At 47.9% G+C, this 23,035-nt stretch overlaps 1 protein-coding gene across 1 annotated transcript in view; it reads right to left on the minus strand.

Moving 5' to 3' along the window:
* The window catches only part of SLC6A11 (solute carrier family 6 member 11), a 118,489-nt gene extending 102,635 nt beyond the window's left edge, over positions 1-15,854 (minus strand). The window contains exons 1-4 of the mRNA XM_082848735.1: positions 15,567-15,854; positions 12,529-12,663; positions 12,272-12,412; positions 8,674-8,764 (exon numbers count right to left, since the gene is read on the minus strand). Of these exons, the coding sequence (XP_082704861.1) occupies positions 8,674-8,764; positions 12,272-12,412; positions 12,529-12,663; positions 15,567-15,822 (623 nt within the window). The 5' untranslated portion in view covers positions 15,823-15,854. The remainder of the gene's footprint in view (positions 1-8,673; positions 8,765-12,271; positions 12,413-12,528; positions 12,664-15,566) is intronic.
* Positions 15,855-23,035: the final 7,181 nt, after the last annotated feature.

Here is a 23,035-nt window from a genome sequence, read left to right on the forward strand (position 1 = left end):
TTAAAGGCTCTGAGAAGTCCTGCAATAAAGACACCTCTAAAGCTCTGTCTAACCCAATGTTTCACAATCTTATTTAGAACTATTCCCCATTAAAGTGAAAATTAAAACCACAATGAGATACCACTAGGGTGCACCCAAGAGGACGGCTGTAATCAGAAAGAAAGACAACAGGGCTTTCCTAGTCGCACAGTGGTTGAGAGTCCACCTGCCGATGCAGGGGACACGGGTTCGTGCCCCGGTCCGGGAAGATCCCACATGCCGCGGAGCGGCTGGGCCCGTGAGCCATGGCCGCTGAGCCTGCGCGTCCAGAGCCTGTGCTCCGCAACGGGAGAGGCCACAACAGTGAGAGGCCCGCGTACCGCAAAAAAAAAAAAAAAAAAAAAAGACAGACAATGATAAATGTCCTCAAGAATACGGAGAAATGGAACCCTCACATATTTCTGGTACGAATATAAAATGTTCTGGCCACACTGGAAAAGTCTGGTAGTTTGTTAAGAATTTAAACATAAAACTCAGCCATTCCACTCCTAGGTTATTCAAAAAGAGCCCAAAACTGAAAACCACCCAAATGTCCATCAACCAATAGACAAACTGGGGTCGATCCATACAATGGAATATTATTCAGCCACGAAAAGGAACAAAGCAGTGACACATGCTAGAATAGAATATGGATGAACCCTGGAAACATTATGCTAAGTTTCATGAGGACAGTGACAGAGACCACACACTGCATGACTCCACTGAATATGTGACGTCCAGAGTACACAAATCCACAGAAACAGATAGAAGGTGAATGGCTGCCTGGCAGGGACAGTGAGATTAACTACAAATGGCATGAGAGATCTTGCTAGGGAAATGGAAATAGTACAAACCTATTTTGCGGTGACAATTTCACACTTGGCAAGTTTGCTCGAAAATCACCTACTTGCACACCTAAACAGCGTGCAGTTTATGGCATGTAAATTATACCACAAAGCTATTAAAAAGTTGTTAAGAAGGAAGTGCCCCATCACGTTTCTGCCCTTCCAGAGCAATACCTCCTAACTTTGTGTAGAACACACTTTGGCACAGAGCACTGGGCAGTCTCGCGTATGTTGTCTTGTTTTACACCCACTGCCCAGAGCAGACTGAGGCTCCAAGTAGATATGGACCTTGCCATAGATCACAGACTGGAAAGTGGCAGAGCCTGGCCTGGCACACCAGTCTCCTGACCCCAAGTTCAATGCCTGTTCTGGTCCTACATGGCTGGAGGGTAATATCCAGCAAGATAGGAAGCAGTAAGGAGAGGTGTCTATAAGTAGGGATCCCACGCCACAGAAAGGGCCTCACTGCTCCATGGCTGGAATCCCAGCGCCCTCGGGTTCCTGCCCTTCTTCTCCTTACCAGGACTCGGCACAGCCTTCCCAGACCCCCGGGTTCCCCTGGTACAGCAGCTCCGCGTTATGAGTGGCCAGAAGCTCAGGGAGGGTCTGACACCTGGCGGGGTCGGCCCCTCCAAGACACTCTGTGTTAAGGCTGGCAGAGAGCCACTGTCTGCGACGGAGGGACTGCGGGCAGGAGAGGCACACGTGACATCAGGAAAAGCCCTGGACGAGAGATCCAGAGCAGGAGCGGGCATCTGCCCCCAGGTCCAGGGTATCCCACCAGGAGGCCTCTGTTTTTTGAATGACACCTCATCCACCTGAGCTGTTGGGTGGGAGAGTGGGGACAGGTTGAGAAAGGGCAAGATGCAGGGGTGAGCAGAGCCACTGTCGACTGGTCACTGCCCCCCTGCTTCCATCACTCTATGCTGACTGCACCTGGAAGGGTGGTGAGGTGCACCCATTTGCCAGGGAGGAAAGTGAGGTTCAGAATCACCTGCCCAGGGCCCCCAGGAGTGAGTGGGAGAGTCAGGTCCCAGCTCTGGTGCTTCTTCCTCATCTTAGAGGTCTTCCAGGGAAAGCATGGAGCAGCGTGTGTATGTGTGTGTGTGTGTCGTGTGTGTGTGTGTGTGTGTGTGTGTGTGTATGTGTGTGTAAATCTGGAGAGTTTCAAACACTCTCTCCTGGTTTTATTAGAAGTAATAAGGAATCGAGATAACACGCTAAAATTTGGGAACAATCCCTTCTGAGTTACTCTCTGCCTGAGCCTGAATTCAAGTCATTCATGAACCTCTTGTGCCACCAGCTGCAGGGCCACAACATACTCCAGGAGGCCAGCATCAATTTCCATCTCTCATCACAGTAGATCAGAGTCCACTTGCCTCACACTCAAGGCCTGGCTCAGCTGGAAACCACAGTATTCTGTTAAAAGCAACATTCAAGTCATTTCCTAAAGGTACCTCTTGAAATCCAACAAGACAAAAGCCAACAGGTGTTTTGTGTTTTGTTTGTGCTGGGCGCTGGAGAAAAGTCATTCCTCATTCGTTCCTCCCTCCCTCCACCAATTATACATCTCCATCTACAGCAAAACTCTCTCTTCAAGAACCTAGGCCACAGGGCTGCAGATAGAAGGGACACTCCAGTCGGATTCTGCCCTGTGATAAAACAGGAAGCTGATGGCATTTCAGACACGGGCGGGAGGAGCATGTACGGAAGGGTGGAGGGATGCAGGTGGGATCAGAGAGGGCCGGCTCTCAGCCCAGCTCCAGCTCTTGCGAGACAAGAGAGGCACTTTGGATAAGTCCCTTAACCTCTCCCTGCCTCAGAATCCCCTGAGTGAGATGGGAATCTGTTCAGTGATGCTGTACCATGTATCCCCTGGGTGGGTGGATTAAATGAAGCGATAGGCCTGGAGGGCCATGCTCAGGGCCAGGGTACACAGTAGCTGCTTAGCAACTAACTGCAACTTCCCCTCCTTTACTTCATCCATCAGGATGTAAAAGGAACCTCAGTCAGAACTCTTGTGGTTCTGTAAATCACTGCTTCCCATTACTCAGTGTAAGACATCCACTATTTATGAAAACAAATGCCCTCATAGCTAATTTTATATACAAATATCTTTAATGATCAAGACTGGATAATACTAGGAGTTCTATAAAAGGGAGCTGATCTACGAGATGAACTACGTTTCTGAACCTGGGAACTTATACTCTTCAACAGACAGGGCAAAAGCAAAGTAAGAGGACACAACTCCACGAGGTTAAAAAACATTCATTCATTCATTCAATCTTCCATCCATGTGTTTGAATAAATATTTTGTGAGCACTTAGAATGTGCTGGCAGGACAACAGGGAACAAAACAGGACAGTCCTTGCTGGCATAGGGCTTACAGTCTAATGGAGGGAGAGAGAGAATAAACTAGTAAAAAAGACACAAGGATTTCAGATAAGTCCTATGCAGACAATAAAACAGACAGATGGGGTTGAGAAGAACCGGGGTGCCAATTCAGCTGATAAGTGGAAGCAACAGGATGGGCAGGGAGGGCTTCCCAAATGACACGTGAATTAAGACTCAATGATAAGAACGAGCCAGACACCCAAGGACTTGGTGAGGAAAATTCTAAGCAAAGGGACGCTTCTATGCAAAAGTTGGACACTGAGCCTAGGACAAGCCCAGGACATACGAAAGACAGAAAGAAGGCTGGTGCGGAGGAGGGCAGAGGGGACGACGAAGGAAGCAGGGGCGGCCCCGGGCCCACAGCAAGAATTAAGAGTTTCACTTCAGCAACTTGGAGCCCAAATTTTGTGTCCAAATTAAAATCAGTTCAAGTGGCCACATGATTTAGAAATAAACAATTTTTTAAAACCTCCTCCAGGAAAGATAAACCAGAAAGACAAGACTGCATCCTTCTGAATAAAGATAGAGAACTGAATACCCTTAGAGCTTAATGCAGGCTCAGCACACAATATGCTCTCAACAAATGTGTGCTGAATGGATGCCACACAAAAGCGATTTCAACTGTATACATGGCGAGAATGCAGTTGCTTGCAAAACCCTGGGCGAGAGGGATGAGACGACTGAGAAAGGGAAGTGAAAATAGACCAAAGCCCATCTGATGCTACAATGCCGGTTACACTCTTATAGCACTCAATCCCTCCAGAGGACACAGGCTCAACATGTAAAACCGCAAACATATTGAGATAAACTCATGGGTGCCAGATGCATAATGAGTTACTAAGGGAAACCAGGGTGGCCTGATTTTGAAATCTGACATGAGGAAGACAAGCCGCCCCTGCCCCACAGGCCCCCTGCCTGAGCCAGAACCCAGGACTGACCCAGAGCCTGAGCTGTTCTCCCTGGCTAAGCCAGTAACATTAATTACTCCCTGAAAAGGAAAATGAACTTTCAAGATGCCAGATGCCCAAGGTCAGGGTAAAGCCATGGGCAGCCCTGCGGAGGGAAACAGCACCTTGTAACTGACTTTATGGGAATCTACAGGCTTGTCTCTCCTCCGCTTCTAGAGGGCTAGAACGGCGTCTTACATTCCCACCACTGCCAATTACGCCAAGTGTCCTCACGTGCACCAGGAGCTCAGACTTTTGTTGAATGAATGAACAAGCACACAACTGAGGCAGTCCATTCTGACCAAGCAATGTGGCCCTGAATAAGGTCCCTGGAGTTAGAGGCAGTGAGAGCGAGACAGTAAGAGCACACTATAGATGGGAACCAGCCACACAAGGAAACAGCAAAGAGAACTAGGAAAGAAACATTTTTAAGGACACTTGATCCAATACTTGAAGGGCTGTCACATGGGAAAGGAATTAGGCACGTTCTATTCAAAGCCCCAGAAGCCAAACTATGACTGAATTCAAGGAAGAACTTTCTCCTAGCAGAGCGTTTGCCAGGCTGTATTTAGTGGATGCTAGCGTTCCGGGGTGGGGGATGGGTGGGGGATGAGGGGAAAGAGTCCAAATGATTGCACGGGAAAATATGTTTGGGAATTTGAGTTAATCAAAGGTAATGGATATTCTTACTGAAGGGCATGGCTTTCAGCCCTTCTCAAATTTATGTGGCTCCAAATAGCTTTTCATAGGATGCTACAAACATCTCACAGAGTCTCTACATTCCAAGTTCAGCTCTGAGGAGAAGATGAATTAGAGCTGTCTGATAAAAACACCTTACGAAGGAAGGAGCGTCACACCAGCATTTTAGTACTTTTAGGATGCAGAATTCAACATTGCATAGATGATACAAATGCAATCAGAGTAGAAAACTAGAACGATGGGTTCATTCTCACATTGACTTTCATTTTGAATGACCAAGTAGCAGACAAAAAGGCCCAGTTACAAGTGAGGACACAGACTCGCTGCCCCTCCCACCACTTGGTGTCCAAATGAGTGGGTGACATGGATATGACAAAGGGATCCTCAAAGCCATCAGTGCTGTTCTGGGGAGCTTAGGGACAGGATGAGTTCTTGCCAGAGCCCACTTTGACTCTCCTCATGTAGTATTTTCTAGAAAATATTGCCTGCCACCTTCCTCCCATGTACCTGTACATTCTGTAAATATTCACTGGGGGCCTTCCATAGACCGGCAGTAGTGAGCAAAACCAGAAAAGGTACTGCTTCATGACTGCCTCCTGGGGAATTCACACAATAATCGAACGTATTGCACAAATAATAATTTAATCGAGGTTTTCCATACATGTTACAAAGGAAATGAATGGTACAAAGCAACGTAAGTTACACAGAGAACTTATCCAGTGTAGGATTTGAGGTTGTGTTCCCTAAGGGAGCACAGAGACCATGTTTTGCAGACACTCAAATGTGCAGGTCCTAAACATTCCACTGGAAAACCATAGCCCAGTGAGGCTGGACAAGGTCACACAGCACCTCCTCCCACCCCCCAAGAGCAGCCTCTGCTCTAGCATAATGTCATATGGATGCTCTATTTGGGACTAAGACTCAGTAGGTCTGGAGAGAGCTAGAGTTTGCATTTCTAACCAGGTGATTCTAATGCTGCTTCTCTGACAACCACATCAGGCAGCACTACTTCATCAGGCATTTTAAAAGACCTAAATAGGGGCTTCCCTGGTGGCGCAGTGGTTGAGAGTCCGCCTGCCAATGCAGGGGACACGGGTTTGTGCCCCGGTCCGGGAGGATCCCACATGCCACGGAGCGGCTGGGCCCATGAGCCATGGCTGCTGAGCCTGCGCGTCCAGAGCCTGTGCTCCGCAAGGGGAGAGGCCACAGCAGTGAGAGGCCCGCATATGGCAAAAAAAGAAAAAAAAAAAAAAAAAGACCTAAATAAATGGAGGGCTATATCATGTTCATGGACAGAGAGGCTGAATCACAAAGATGTCAGTTTTCCTCAAATTAACCTATAAGTTCAATATTCTCCCAACCAAAATCCCCACAGAGTTGTTCTGTTATTATTGTTTTTTAACTCGACAAGCTGATTCTAAAATTCATTTGGAAGACCAGAACAATTTTGGAAAGAGTAAAGTGAGGGACTTGCCTTATGAGGTCAAGGCTTAAAATTAAACTATAGGTATAGTATTGACACACAGTTAGCAAAAGAGATGAGCAGAACACAGAGCCCCTAAACAGACATGTGCTTGTAGGAAAACTTTATATGGAAGATGGCATTACAAATCAGTAGGGATAGGATGAACAATTCAGCAAATACACATATATATGTGGCTGGATTCCTACCTTGTACCATATGCAAAAAGAAAATTCCAGGTAGATTATATTCCTGAATGTGAAAAAACAAAACTTTAAAACTCTTAAAAGAACATCACCCCCCCAAAAAAAGAAAACCCAGAAAAAAATTTTTTTTACAACTTTGGGGTAGGGAACTATATCTTAAATAAGACACCAAGTGTGCAAACCAAATAGAAAACTATTGGCAAATTTGAATTCAATACAATTTATGCCATACATAAACAAGAAAGAAAAGCCACACACTAAGAAAAGCTATTTGCAGCATGGGTACTAATACCTACAATGCATCAAGAACTCCTACCTATGAGAAAAGAGAAAAGGATATGAGCAGAAAGTTAATGGATGAGGAAACCCAAATGGAGCAAAAAAAACCATGAAAAGATTTTCCACCTCATAAAGTAATTAGAGAAATGCAAATTTAAAACAGTGGGATACAATTGCATATCCATTACACTGGCAGAACTTAAAAACTCTGACCAGAACAAGTGCCTAGGTCTAGAATGGGGAGAAGTAGAAATTCTCGTTCTACTCGTGTTTGGAGAGTAGATTAGAACAATTCCTTTAAAAAGCAATTTGACATAATCTGATGAAAGTGACAATGCATGAACCCTACCTCCCAGTAATTCCACTGTTAGGTGTATGGCCTACAAAACTCGATTTGTGCAGAGAAGCACAAACAAGACATTCACTCAGCTTAATCATACTGGGAAATGCGAGACAGTCTAAATGCCCATCAAGAGGAGCCAGGTAAACACAATGTAGACTCTTTATATATGGAAATACTATACAGCAGGAACGGAATGAATGAACCGAAGCTACATGTATCAATATGGAGACCATCTCAAAACCAATATTGAGCAAAGAAACAAAGCTGTAAGAAAGAGTGAGTAATGGGTACCATTAATATAAAATTTTAAAACATTCAAGGAAGACTCAGCCATTATTTGGGAGATATACATAATATGAATATATATGTATATATGCACATGTATGTACAGAGGGAAGTATTTTATTTATATCAATATTTATATAAATAAGTTATATTTATAATTATAAACTCATGTTCTTTACATTCATTTTATAGAATGATAAATCTAAATTCAGCATAATGACCTCTAGAGAGGGAAGGAGAAGAATGGTATCTGGGAATAGAATAAAAATCACTCCTAAAACCACTGTCCCTCTACACTATCATTAAAGTAGGGGAGGGTCTTCAATGAAGCCAGACCTTTCCAGATTAAAAAGCCTCAGAAAGCCTTTAGCCACCCTTCAACCCACAGAGGAAACTGCTCTTCAATTCCTGGGGCACTGCACAATTCTGCACATTCACAATGTAAATCATGCCCTCTAGGGGTGTGCAGTGAACAACTTATACAACCGTACGTGGCAGCTCTCGTAACTCCAGGGCCACAGACCCCTTTGGAATACTGATGAAAAATGCCCGTCTCTGGGAAAATGCCCACCCACACGACTACTGCCTATAACGTCTGTGGATTCAGGCACCTTCCCAACAACCATCAGCAGGCCTACACTGGTCAAACTCTTCCAGGAACAAGGGCTTACAACCTTCGGAAGTACTTGCAGACAACTCTGTGAGGCTAAAGCTCTTCCTAAGTACGTTGAAAACCTGCCTCTTTACAACCTCTACCCGTTAATGTTGACGTACTTCCTTTCCGCATGACATTGCTGCTACTGAGAGAAAGCTAACCTGCCCCCCCCGAGACGTCTGCTTTCAAGGCTAAATATATTCTTGATTTAGTTTACTGTAAACGTGCCAAATCTTATCTTTTGTTAAAAATGAATTTTTAAACTGCCCATCATTTTACCAAGCACTTCTTGTCCCAGTAAGTAAATAGGCATGCTGACATGTCATCAAAGAACAAGAAAGCATTTCTCTCAGCTGCCCCTTTGGGAAACCTCTCAAGATCTCCATTCTGGCTTCCAAAGCAGCCAGGTGCCGATAGAAGCCAGGAAGTACAAGGCTGGAGGCAGGGTCAGGCTTTTTCCAAGGGTGGGGGCAACGTTAACTGAGCAGCACCAGGACAGAGCCCCCCCGGGGCCGAAGGAGACAAGATGTTTCCACTTACTCCCAAAACTCCATGACGGGAGAGGTGGCATTCTGTAGGGACACATGGCTGTGGTTGGTTGCGTTCAGTTTCTGGAACTCCACGCAGTTCTCTACAGTGGAAACAAGACAAGAAACACAGGAAAATTACCCTCCGTGAGGGCTGGAGCTTGGAAAACCTTCAGGGCCGATGGAGCAACCCAGCGGTTTCACCCAGCCGCTCCGGGTAAACATGGCTCAGAGAGCACTGTGGGGAAGATCAATCACTTACAAACACTTTAAGAGGGAGGCTCGGCTCGATTCAAACAGGAGGAGAAGTTTGGGGGCAGGGTACCTCCTCGCTCCTATTCCCACGAATATGGCCTTTCCAATTCTCTCCTCTGGCCTGGTTCTTGAATCTTTCACCTTTTCCACTTCCCTGCCTAAGGCCTGTCCATAGCATTGACCTGTTCTGCTCAGTGGCCCCGGCAGGAACAAGGGGGCTAAAGGGGGGCGTCAGCCATGGTGTCCCTGGGCCAGTAATGCAGGTGAGACTCAGTTTTTCTTCATGGAAGAAGAGGCTAATGTCACAGCTGCCTCATAAAGACCTGATGACTGGATGAAATAACATCCAAATGTGTAAAGAATCCCTAATTCCTTCATCATTCCCTCAATCCAGGAAAGGACTTATTGAATATCTCTTCTCATTTCATGAAACTTGATGACCAAGAGAGATTTGAATCTCAAGTTAAAAACATCTGAGTGTTCATCCTCTAAGGCCCAGGTCAGCCCGTTAACCTCTCCTCCAAGAAGCCTTCCGTGATCTCTATCTCCTGAATTCTAAGAAAGTTAGAATTTAAAGGTCCTCCAAGGAACCTCCTTCTCCATGCCCTTTATTCTGAAGAGGAGGAATCAGGGTTCAGAAGTAGTCAAGGGACCCCACCCACACCCATTCCCCCCTCACAAGTCACCAGCCAGTTAGGGGAAGAAAACGGAATCAACTCCAGCCAAGGCTCCACCTCCTTTGCCATGGTTATTGCCTGGTTCTGTCTGCCACCATGGGATCTGGGTTTCCTTCCTGCAACTCCCTGTTCACAGAGCTACCTCAGTCACCAGACTGTGAGCTCCCAGAGGACAGGGCCTCCTGCACCCATGCGCTTCAAAGCCCATGCACCCAGCACAGTGGCCAGCATGGAGCCCATGTTCAGCCTCACTCTGGCCCTTCGCTCTCCTCATGTGTGCACGAGCCCTCCAACTCCATCTATAATCTCCAGAACAGGAAGCCTTCTTATATGTGATGTTTCACACAAGTGTTCACGCGCCCTCAGAGAAAAGGGAATGCAATCAGTGGAAGAAAGCTTTGCAGCCCACTGGGGAAAAGTTCCCCAAGTGTCTGCCCCCTTCCCACTTCTCTGGGCAAGTGCTAACCATATTAGGAAAGGAGATGGTCTGTGGGGTCCACAGACAGTCCTAAGAGAAGTCTGGGAAGCTAATATTATAGGTAAAATGCCTGAATGTACACTTGTGCCTTTTTCTGGAGAGGAGCCCTTAGCTTTGATCAGATTCTCTAAAACACTGTTTCTCAAATATTTTTTTCTAGAGCAAAAAAATGTCTCAGACACCCAAGGTTGACATGGTATTTTTTATTAAAATGACATTTAATCTTTTACAAATAAGTAATGAATTATAAAGTCTGTGATTATAGTATTCAAACACCTATAAAACCAGAACTTACAAGTTAAATACCAACTATACTATGGAACCAACACAATTCAAATTGATAGCATAAAACGGATGTGTATGATAATGCCATCTTGTGACATTAAATCGATTTCCCAACAGAAAAACAGAACTGACAGGTAGGAGGCAGGGTCTATGGAATTAAGCTTGCGTATTTTTTTTCTTTTTGCGGTACGCGGGCCTCTCACTGGTGTGGCCTCTCCCGTTGCGGAGCACAGGCTTCGGACGCACAGGCTCAGCGGCCATGGCTCATGGGCCCAGCTGCTCCGCGGCATGTGGGATCTTCCCGGACCGGGGCATGAACCCGTGTCCCCTGCATCGGCAGGCGGACTCTCAACCACTGCGCCACCAGGGAAGCCCAAGCTTGCGTATTTTTCCATGCACTATTTGAGAATCAATTCTACCACCATTTTTCTCCGGTCACAAAATTGCAAAACCTTTGTTCCTACAGTTTGTTGCATTCTTGGCTGGACTTAGCATCAATGACCATTTATGAATTAAATCTCTCTGCTCTTTTTCCCTTGGCCACCATCATCCTGTTCACCAAGAATGCATCTTAAATTGTAAACACGGACAAAGTCAGGCACTGAGATCCCCCAGCCGTCATCATTTATAAGGTGGCTGTGCAGATGATCCAGAACATGCACATATTTTTAGAATATCCTCAAAATAAAGCTGCACAATTAAATTATCATGGAGGACTCACAGCCCTCCAAGAATATGTCCTTGAATTTTAGTTTGATAAACAAGACCCCACAAAATGTGGTGGGTGGGGGAAGCAAGGCAAAGTCATGCAGGGATAGAAGCTAGTTCACAGCATTTTCTTGGTCTAATGCCCACTGTTCCTTCTGCTGGTGACCAACATCCTACCCAGTCTTACTGTGTCTCAGCTTTCAGGATGACTGGCCACTTCCATTGACAACCTAACCACAGGTTACAACACAAATGGCAAACAGGTTAAAGCATGTGTGTTGATTCCAGTCAAAAGGTGGTGGCTGCCTAGACTACTGAGCAGAGTTCTGAGGCCAAGACTAGACTCAAAAGGAAAGCATTCTACAATCGACTAGTGATGTCTGCACTGAGCACAGCCTCCAAAGACAGGGGTTGAGAAGTATTTGCCTTCCCTAGATTGTAAGATTCAATCCTGACAGGATGACAAATTGAAAAGTAAACAGTATATTAGAATCCAAAGTAATGTAAAAAGTTACCCATTCAAGGCAGGAGGAGGGTGGTGAATTCAAGTATCTACCTGGGTAGGACAGGTAGAGTAAATGAGCAATGTGAGCTGGGTGGGGACTGTGGCCAGCTTGAGGACAGAAGCTTCAAGCAAAGGCAACAGACGGTTCTCAGCTGCAGCCATTGCTGCCAAGTAAGAATGTGGGAATGTGGCTCTGGTTTGGCCAGATCTTTTTAATTTTTCAAGAGAAGCTGAAAAATCTGGATTTTCATGTCAAGCCTTCTGATTTTTCAATTTTGACAACCAAATACATTTTTGAAATTTGCTGGTCACTGATCTAAAGCCTAACTTGCTGACAGGCGCCCCGTCTGCAACCCTTGATCTAGTCTAACCCCTTCATTTTACAGAGGAAACTCTGACACTCAGAGGCAGGGCTGCAATTGCAGCCCAACCCCCCGAACCTCAGTTTAGTACTTCTTCCCTGCATCCCTACTCTGTGCAGGAAGGGTCCAGTCTCTGTATTTGGCAAAGCAAGGAAAGAGCATCACAGTTCTTCTCCCTGTGCCAATCCCTGGGCCAGTACTCAGCTCAGGTTCAGAGCTGAAGAGTGTACAGAACAGGTACACTTTCATTGGAATCTGGACTCATGGCAAGAGACATGACATACCACCAATCCCAGGTCCCCCAGCAGGACCATCAGAGAGACCCTCCCTGGAGGCCATACCTGTGTTCCATTTGTGCCCACAGGTGGCCCAGGGGAGCTCGGTGGTGAAGCAGTTGCTCAGGTAGAAAATGGCCCACGCCAGGATGATGATGTAGTACACGTTTAGATGGGCCTCAATCACCTGCGTTGCATAGCCAATGCCTGAAAGAACGAAGGAAAGCCAGTGATTTGTCTCTCTCCGCCTTGGTTAAAAGCTGCCCTTCACAACCTGACATCCCCCAGGAACCCTTTTACTTTGTTATTAACTCAGCACTTACCTTCAAATAAAGGGCACACTTTCCTCCAACACGTAATGCCACCTTCACTCGTAAATTGTCCCAGAGCTGTTTCCAGGAAAAAAACAGGAATCCCACAGCATATAAAAAACACCACATAGGGAATCAGGAATGCCCCTGCAAGGATGCAAAGTAAGCGAATGAGGTTAAAATTGCCTCTACCACTTCACGTTCAGCCCTTTAATAAGCACCTACCAGAGGCAATACCTCATGTGCTCTGAGCTTGAGTTCAAGTTCCTGCTATGAGGACCAGAGTCAGAAAATGTGAGCCTGGGTTTGTGCTCTCTGCTGCCTACTCCCTTGAACAAGTTTATGTCACATCTCCCAGCCTCAACTTCCTCAACTGTAAAATAGGGCTTTAATACTTAATATCGGCACCACTTATCTCACAGAACTGTTGTGCAGCTAAGATGATAATGTAGAAGAAATTGTGTTATATGCTTGATTCTTTTATTTATGCATTCTACCCTCCAGCGCAGGTCAAATTCATTCCCTCCCTGAACGCTACATCCTTCTTTTATATTCTAAAGTAACCTCAACAGGCCAGGAGAGGGGGACCTCTTCTTCTTACTTGGGAAGTGACCTGCAAAAAGTCTTCATAAAGAAAGGCATTCTCAAGGAGATATACAATGAGCAGTAACAGGCCCTTGTACACGAGCCCCAGGTATGAAGCTGAGTTATAAGCAGTTCGTAGCAAGAATCCGTCCAGAGAGGCTGGCTTTGAGTCAATCTGAGAAAAGACCACCGTAAGCTTTAGTGCTCCCATCTTGAAACACAATACCAACTGCCTGAGCCTTTCTGTGAAACAAATTAAATAACTGAGGTGAACATGAGCCATTACAAGAAGAAAGGGATTTTCCCAAATCCCTCATTCTCTCTCTCTTGTCTAATAACAAAGCATGAAAACACACGCTATTCCCCACCATCTGATCTCACAAACGAAGGCTTTCACTGAAATTGCTTTTTGCTAAATGAGTCCCTTTAACCACAGGATTGAAAGCAACGATTTTGATCAATCCTGATAATAGGACAATATTTACCAGGTTTTGAAAAGGTCTTAGTTTTCTATTTTTACAAAGTTTCACCTTGGGAAAGAAATACTAAACTATTGTTGCAATTTATGAGTAGAGCTGTGTAGATTTTTTTAAAAAGGTAAACAGTTGATAAGCAGATACCCCAACTATATTAGAAGGCAAAAAGTGTGTAAAAGAAGATAAGAGGGTCTGTTTGCTGAATATAAATCTAAGTGATTAAAACAAGCCACAGAAGTTTCCCGAATATGCTGTAATTTACCTGTGAATCCTCTAGAACCTAACAGATGACACTTTCTGAAAGCCTTGTGGCCTCTCTGTTCACAAAGCTAGTAATCCTTTAGATAACTAGCTCAATTAAACCAGGATATCTGTGCACCCAACGGAGACTCTTGTCTCATTAGAGTAAAAAGAAAATGACTCATTTTTAAACTTGACTCACTACAACCTTTCTTTTCATCTGAGGCAGAGTTTGTAATTAATGCAACTTACACTATTTTCTGATTTTAGGAATGCATTTTTTGTTGTTGTTTTGGCATAAGAATTTCCCGTATTTAAAAAAGAAAAAGAAAAAAGATGTTAAAACAGCTCTTGCCTGGGACTATCCCAAAGGGTTTCCACAGGCATCTAAGCGGACATGGCAGCTTACACAGGCTGAATGTGCAAAGAGAGGCGGATTCCCAGATGAGGGCACAGGGCACGTTCAGGGTCTCTGGGTCTGCTCCATCTCTCCCCCTTGCCAAGCCACCAACACTGGCGGCCACTTCATTACCAGTGCAGGGCAGGCTTGGAGCAGGCTGTGCCTTCAGGATGAATGTCTCCAAAGAAAGGGCCCTGGCCAACCAGTACCCTTTTCACTCTCCCTGCAGCTGCCCGCACAGGAAGTCCTGCTCCACGAAGCCTAACGGTGTGGTCCCTGCCAACCTCTGAGCCACCTTCACTGGGGTCTGGGGATCTGCTGGAGGGACACAGCAAATAGAGGGAGGAAAACATAGACACAGACTTCTCCTTGCAGAAACTGTGCCACTCAAGGTTTCACAGAGTCCTCTGCCACAGAACTCCCAGCTGTCCTGCTGATATGACAGGTCGGGGGCTCCTAAAGCCTGGAGCCCCTTCCTTGGGCTGGGAGATTTGAGGACTCACTGCTGCATCTCCACCAAACTGAGTCGGACACGTTGTCTCTAGAAACAACCCTCTCATCACCTTCCTTTCCCTGACCCCTGCAAGCTTTAAGCATCTTCTAAACATCCAATTATTATTGTTGCTATTTGTCATGAGTGACTGAGACCAGTAAAAGAAACTGTTTGCTGCCCATTTTCCCACCAGACAGTCCTGAAAATAGGCCCTAGAAAAGGCCCTACGGGCAAATGAAAGGCAGGGAATCAAACAGCAATGCCTCACCTAAAAGTTCTCCCTGTTGTCATCCAATCCCACTTTAAAACCAGGCCTTTGGTGTCAGAATCCCATCTTTACCCCTTATTAAGTGAGTTCTCTGGCCCTTAGTTTCCTCATCTGCAAAACGGGTATAGCACTACCTACAAAGATGACTGTAGGCGGTGTAAGTAAAGTTTAGTACGGAGGCTGGCGTTTCAACAAGCGCTCAAAACCCGAGCCTACTCAGATTATGAGCCCCTTTCCTTCATGCAGGTTTCCAGTCAGGAAAGCTGAGGCTCAAAGGGTCTGTCTCCTGCCCCAAACATGAAGGGCTCCTCGTCTCGGTCTGCACCTCACGCTGGGACAGAACACACCTGGCGGACAAGTCCCCGCGTGCTAGCAGGTGGTACACGCAGGTGCGAGGCGCGCATGCGCACTGGGACAGCGGCCTTGCTCAGGGGTAAGCTCGCTCGCCAGGTGGGCCGGGCCGGCGTTCTCCGCGAGGGGCCCCCTACACGCAGGCGCGGGAGGGGTCTCGCGCTCACCCCTAGCTCCCCGCCCCCACAGGGCTGGCTTCCCCCAACGCATTCTCCTCAGGGCCGCGCGTCGCCTCACCTCCGCCGTTCTTGTAGCACAGGTAAGGGAAGCGCCACACGTTGCCCAGCCCGATGATTTCCCCTGCCACGCTCAGCACGAACTCCACCTTGTTATTCCAGTGGCCGCGCTCGTGGACTGCCTTGTCGCGCTTGTCGCGCGGGTCGCGGGCGGACGCCGCGCCCCCGCTGCCGCCGCCGCTACCCAGCACCTCGGACTCCCGCGCCTCCTCGGCAGCCTTCCCGTTGCCCAGAGGCAGCGCCTTCTCCGCCGTCATGGCCGCGCTGGCTGCCTCGTGCGCCGGGCCGGCTCTGCGCCGCCGCCCCGGGCGGGCTGGCTTTTCAGGAGGCGCGAGCAGGCGGGAGGGGGAGGCAGGGGGTGGAGCTGAGGGGCCGGGCCGGGCCAGCGCAGGGACGGAGACGCCGCGCGGCGGCCCGGCGGCCCGGCCCGCCCGGCGGCCGCGTCGCCTCAGCCCGGCTAGGCCGGGCCCGGGAGCCCCGTGAGCACCTTGCGCGCGCCGCACCGCGCGCGCCGAGCACTTTGCGCGCGCCGAGCACCTTACGCGCGCTACCCCTTCCTTCTCATGTCCTACCCACATGGCCTCTTAAGAGTGGAAGGGTCCATTCAGGCCTAGGCTGGGCTCCAGGCACCAAGCCCTGAAGTTCCACCACTCTGTAACCTCCAACCTCCTGGGCCTCAGTTTCTCACCTCTAATAGGAGAAGTGGCTGTAGAACAGGCTTCTCCGACTTTAACGTACACACCAAGCACCTGCGGATCTTGTTAAACTGCACATCCTGATCCAGTGGGTGGGGCTGGGCTGGAGCTTTGGCGTTTGGAACATGTGCCCAGGTGATGCTAATGCTGTTGGCAGGCACCACACCTGGAGGAAGAACGGAGTAAATGAACTCCGGGTTTCTTCACGGTGCTCAGACTGTGAGCTCCCCTAGGGAAGGGACACCTCCAGATCTTGTCCAGCCTGGCACCCACTGCTCTAAACACAGTGACTCAGGACAGTGTGGCAATTAAGCACGTCTGTCCAGACTGGCAACTCTAATTTGAATCTCATGCTCCACCTATCTTAGTCTACTCAGTCTTGGGAAGAAGTCATCTGACCTCTCTGTGCCTCAGTTTACTGATTTGCAAAAAGGAATACCAACAGTGCTTTTCTTATGAGTTTGTGTGTGTGTGTGTGTGAGTTAATAAGAAAATGCTTATAAAGTATTTAGTGTTTTCAAAGTGCTCTATGAACATTAGCGATTATTAGTATTATACAATGTGTAGTCACTCACAAATATATTTGTGCATATTCTTGTTGAATATCTGTCTTCCCACTCAGTTGAAAGGATGATGTACACTGTCTTGCTCATTATAACAGGTACAGAAGCCAGCACAAGACCTAGTACATAGTAGATGCTTACTAAATATTTGTGGAGAGAAGAAGGAAAGGCCAGAGGAAGGAAGGGAGGAAGGAAAAACAAAAGCAAAAGAAGATTAGGTCTGCAAGGGGCCACAGAGATAATCAGACCCACCTCTCATTTCACAGCCCTGAAGAAGCCCAGCCACATGAACTGTCGCTAACACCACCCACTGAGCTCGCCATCCATCCCTTGGAGCTCCCCCGAACCTCTGAGGAAGAGCCTCCTTGTCTTGTGGCCTCAGCTTCTCCTTCATTCTAGCTAACAACTGCTCTCCCCACCTCCATGCCCCCCAGAAAACCCTTCCAGTCACCATCTTCCCCTTTCAAGCTTCCTTCCTCCCCTCCCCCTCACTATCATATTTCTTGAAAGAGTGAGTTTACATGCTGCCTGCCCTATCTTCACCTCCCACTCATTCCTCAGCCCACAGCAATCTGGCGCCCACCCCCGCCACTCCCCTGAAAATGCTGTCTGTGAAGCCCTGGAAGCACTCTTAAAGTGGCAAATCCTACAGTTCCTTGTCCATCGCCATCCTGCCTGACCTGTAGGTAACTTTTGGCACCATTATTCCCATCTTTCCCTCTTAAACTTCACACCTGCTTGGTTTCCTTGGTACTGCCTGCCTCTGTTACTGTTTCTCTCTCTGCTTCTCTAGTCTTCCTCTCTTTCCACTTAAATTGAGTCTTTCTCACGCCGTTAGCCATCCAACTAAATGCTGGCAGCTCCCAAACCTCCACTCCCAGGTGCTGTCCAGCATATATTCAAAAGCAGAGATCCTGCAGAGAGTGAGAGTGAACTGAACTCAGGTGGATTCAGGCTCTGCCCCTTATTAGCTGTGTTACCTCTGCCTCAGGCTCCTCCTCTGTAAAGTGGGGTGAATATTAATTCTGACCTCATGGGGTGGGTGTGAGGGATAGAAACCTTGAGCACAATAGGTGCCCTGTGAATAGTATTTATTATTTTTATTGTCATCATGATGATGATGATGGTGATGATGGTGATGTTGGTGATGGTGATGTCATTCCCTTGCTTAGAAGTCTTCATCGGACCTTCTTTTCCTACAGGATAAAATCAAATCGCTGACCCTGGCATTTTGAATTACCACCACAATCTGATTGTCCCAGACTTTCCTTCTAAATTAATTCCATCTTCTCCCATGCTAAAGGTCCACATCAGTATTTTCATTTTCTTTGCAGTGATCCTCAATGCTGCACATAGAATATATAGACAGTCAGGATCATCTTCGATCTTCGTGGTCCCTGCACATAATAGGCACCTAGGAGTTCATTTGTTAAATGAACAGCTACATCAAAACTTAGAGATATATTCCTGGATTTTATTATTGCAATATTGGGCTATACCCCAGAATCTGTGGAAACCTCCTTTGAACCTAATTACATTTTCACTTTGTACAGCTGGTCAGCATAATTAGCTACAGGAGTTGACTTCCTCTGAGCAGCTATGATTTTGCCAGGCCTGCTTGGGAAGTAACGTGAACCAGCAGCACAGGGGGACCCCAGCTCAGTTCTGCTGACGAGCTCTGTGGCCTCGGGTGCATCCCCTCGCCTCTGAGCTTTGGTGTCCTCAGTTCGTAAAATGAGCCTGATTCTCGTCATCTCCCATGGTGGTCTTAAAGATGAAGCAAGATCATATGCGGAGAGCGTTGTACAAATACTAATGTCTCAAACCCACCTGTCAAGTTTTAACATTTCCCTTTATGAAAGTTAACCAGGTCAGTGTTCTCCTGTTAGAATTTAGTAAATAAATATTTAAAGTCCATCCCCATGATTATTTCATGGCTCTTGAAAAGGCTTCGTCTTTTTCTCTGTCTTTATCCAAAGGAGACCACATCTCCCTTATCATTTCACAGCCTCAACTCTGGACCTTTTCTATTTGGTTATTTCTTTGTTTAGGTTCAGTGACCTGACGAGCACACACCCTGTGCATGGGGTAGATGTGCTTAGGTTGGAGCACAGATGGGGATATGAGCCAAGTCTCATTTCCAGAGCTGGTCCTGATGCAGCATCGCATAGTGGTTAGGAACGTGGGCTCTGCAGTCATACTTCCTGGGTTCAAAGCCCAGCTCTGCCACCTTGGCAAACTACTCTCAGCCTCAGTTTCCTTATCTGTAAAATGAGGGTACTAATAGTATCTGCCTTTTAATTGCTACGAGGGTTGAATGGGTTAGCATTTGCAAAGTACTTGGATTTGTGCCTGATACAGACATTCTGTTAAATAAATATAGAAATAGTCTTAAGAGGACAGAAATGTCATGACTCCCTATTCTTCTTGGGCCAAGCATTCAAAGTCTTCTGTCTTCTAGAAACAGCAGTTGCTGTCCTGAAGGCCTGTTTAAACTTCAGGATTGCTCAGTCATTCATTCACCAAATACCTATGGCTCTTCAGTCGTTTTTCAGACACGGTATTGGTCATGAGGGGACAGGCACAAGGCCTGCCCCAGTGGGATGCTGGAACCCGCTCAGACCGCCTGGTGAAAGCTGATGACGAAGTTTTCAGGGATTTTGCAAGCCACAGTTGTTGGTAGCTTGAACTCTGTCGTGGTGTGGCGGTTGTATTTACACCACAGGAATCTGCCGACGCTACAGACACTACCAATCAGCTCCACCCCACTCAGCCAGTGTAACACCCACTGTTCTGGGAGGAGACAGCTGCTAGGCAAGTAGTCACAGCAATGACTGGGAAGTTGGTGCTATGTACCACGGAGGAGAGGTCTGTGGTGCTGACAGACCTTGTAACTGAGAGGTTGGACCTCGTCAAGGAGGTCAGGGAGCAAGTGACAGGTGAGCTGCGGCCTGAAGGGACAGGAGCAGTGACCTGGATGAGGAGGGGTTTGGGGGTCCTGAGTAGTGATCTCGAGGGCTGGGGCTGGAGCACAGAGTGCAACAGGGTGTGCCTGGAAGGGAAGAGTTTTTAGCAGTGGGCAACATGAGCAGATTTGCATTGTAATGAGATCACTGTGACTGACTGCAGTGTGAGCAGTGGATTATGGGGCAGGGTGGGGGCAGTGAAGAAGCTACTGCAGTGGTCCCAGCCAGAGCTGATGGCAGCTTAGAGGAGGGAGGGGACAGTGGAGAGCGACAGCAGAAAGTGGAGTAGAGTGATATGGCGGGGGCGGGGGGCTGGGGAGGGGTGAAATCCAGAGGACTCAGCCTGGGACTGCATATGGAGGGCAAGGGAAGGGAAGCTGTCAGGTGCGTCTCCTGGTTGGTGGAGCTCTGGCACCCCACCGTGGGGTGATGGTCCTGCTGCATTTTGTGCAGGTGTGCCCACTGCTGGCTCGTTGGGGGACCAGAGCACTGTCCTCAATCATGTGAACGGCTGCTGGACCAAAATCCTACATGGCAGAACCAGGATCAAAGAGAGGAAGCAAAAAGGCGTTCGGTACCAGAAAGAACTTCCTGCAAATTGTCCATTCTGAATAGTCTGCTCCAGGAGGCGGTGAGCTTCTCAGAGCCGGAGATGTCAAAGTGGAAGCTGGATGCAGCACACGGCAGGGACACCGTGGGGGGACTTAGGGATGGGATTTCCCAATCATGAGAGTCAGAGAGAGCATGGTTTCCCAGAAACACCTTGCCTCATTATTACCACCATCCTTTTTTTAATAAGTCTGCCTCAAGAATCTCAATTCTTCATCTTTTGTTGGATCACGCCATTAGCCATGCACTTCTTCAGGACGCTCCCAGCCCTGGAGTTCGGCCATCTGACTTGCTTTGGCCACTAGAGCGAGGAAGAAGAGATGACGTGTGAGTTCCAAGCCTTGAGAGACTGTGTTTCTGTTCACCTGGTGAACAGGAAAAAGGATGTTTCTGGTCCGTCTGCTGATCCAGGAGGAAAACAAGGTACACACAGAGCAGAACTGCCCCAGCTGAGGTGCCCCCAGACTGAAGCAGAGCCTGCAGCACCCCACAGAGGCATGAGCAAACCCAGCCTGGGCCAGCCCACCTCCCACCTCCTGACTTAAAAGCTGTAATAGTCAGTGCCTGTTGTCTTGAGCCTCTGAATACAGGAGAGGCTCACACACTTTTGTTCAAGTCCTTCCCTTTCTTGAACACCCCCGTTTGCTCACCCAACGGAGCTCATTCCCTCAAGCCCAGATTAATGCTCGCCTTCTTCATGAGTTCTAAAATGCTTTCTCTACCTCTAAACTCTCAGGGCTCCTTGATGACTCAGCCTTCCAGCATGAGGCATCATTTTGCCATCCTTCCACACCAGATCTAGGACGTGGCCCTGGGGAAGGTCCCTGTAGAAGCATTCTTCCCTAAATGCCCTCAGTGCTGGCTTCGGGCAAGGTCTTTACTGGTAAGGCCAGAATTCAGATGGAAGGATGGGGGAGGCCTGCTGGCAATGCTGCCCTCCCCTTGACCTCTAGCGATCTCTTAAGTCTTTGCTCCGTCTGCGTATCTTCTGCCACTGTCTGGCACAGCCCTCTGTGATCGGAAGGAAATGCTGAAAGAACTGAAATGAGCGTGAGTGGGTGATGACTCTGTCTGTATACTGTAGTAGATTGAATGATCGGTCCTGACTCTTCACTCCCCCGTAACTGTGTCTACAGCCTCATTCTTGCCGCGGTCCCCTGATGGACAGACTGTCCTGCTCCTTGCCTTGGTTTTGGCCTCGGCCACGTGATTCACACTGGCGGTTTGACACGTGCTTGCACAGTTGGGTTTTCCCTCTTACCCGCTGACACTGCTGTGAGAACACAGCCCACGTGGCTGCTGCCCCCCCCCACCCAGCCTCAGCCCCAGAAGGAGACAGTGGGGCTTGTTCCACAGCCGAAGCTGACCAATATGCTTATCACAGGCTGTGCTTGGGCCCTCCCGCAACCCTTCTCTGTTATGCTGCGCGACACCACTGTGGGGTAGGGATGGTAGTATCTTTGTTCTACAGATAACAAAACTGAAGCTCAGAGACGTTGAGCACCTTGTCCACACTCACACAGTGGAGCCAGAATTCGATCTCAGTTTTGTGATGATACTCTTTGACCTGCCAGGTTTGATTGCAGTCCTCTTCTAGCCAGTGGTTTCACCCACATGAACTTTGTCTTTCCCTGTTTGATCTAAGCAGAAAAAGGAGGGGACAGAGGAGGAAGTCCACGTCCTCTTCCTCACCTAAGCCTGAGAACATTAGCTCAAAACTTAGTCATTATATCCGGGAAGAGGAGTCCCCATCTGGGCCATTTCTGGAGGAGACTAAGTTCCCAAACGCTGATTTTACACTTGCACTCTGAGCTGCAGCCCTTCTGGAATTGGGCAGCATCTGTGTTGTGAACGCAACTGGTTCCTCACTTCCGAGTTTCCCTGTACTTGTACCTAATCTCCCCGTTATCCTGCCTCAGGTGTCTAAAGCCAGTGGCATAACAAGATGCGTACATTTACCTACAGGTGGGGCTTCCAGAACCACTGCATCTGACAACAGGCTGTGTGTGCTCAGCTCCAGCGGCACCATTCACATTGTCACTCAAGAATTGTGCAACATGGTGGCCCTGATCCTGTTACGACACATGTCAACCCTGACCCTGGGTTACCCAGCCGGGAGACTGCTACGCTCCCCATGGGCCCCAGATATACAGTGCCTTATAGCTGTATATCAAGGTTCCTCAAATATTTCCTGTGAGGACCATAAACTAAGAACTGAATGACTATTAACGATATGTCCAGCCCCAAATCATAGCTCTCTGGGTCCGTTTCTCTGGTAACAATGATATCCCAAGCAACATTTTGTACACCACTTTCTTTTTTGTGATCCATTACCAAAAAAAAGGGGCTTCCCTGGTGGCGCAGTGGTTGAGAGTCCGCCTGCTGATGCAGGGGACGTGGGTTCGTGCCCCGGTTCGGGAAGATCCCACATGCCGCGGAGCGGCTGGGCCCGTGAGCCATGGCCGCTGAGCCTGCGTGTCCGGAGCCTGTGCTCCGCAACGGGAGAGGCCACAACAGTGAGAGGCCCGCGTACCACAAAAAAAAAAAATCATTGGGGAACTTTTAACGAAATTTTCCTTGTGCCCTAACACCCTCATCCCAGAGAGAGCCCACAGTGGCCCCTAGGGTCTGCCATGT

The sequence above is a fragment of the Leucopleurus acutus genome (assembly GCF_964270905.1).
Source record: "Leucopleurus acutus genome assembly, chromosome: 10".
NCBI classification, from domain to species: domain Eukaryota; kingdom Metazoa; phylum Chordata; class Mammalia; order Artiodactyla; family Delphinidae; genus Leucopleurus; species Leucopleurus acutus.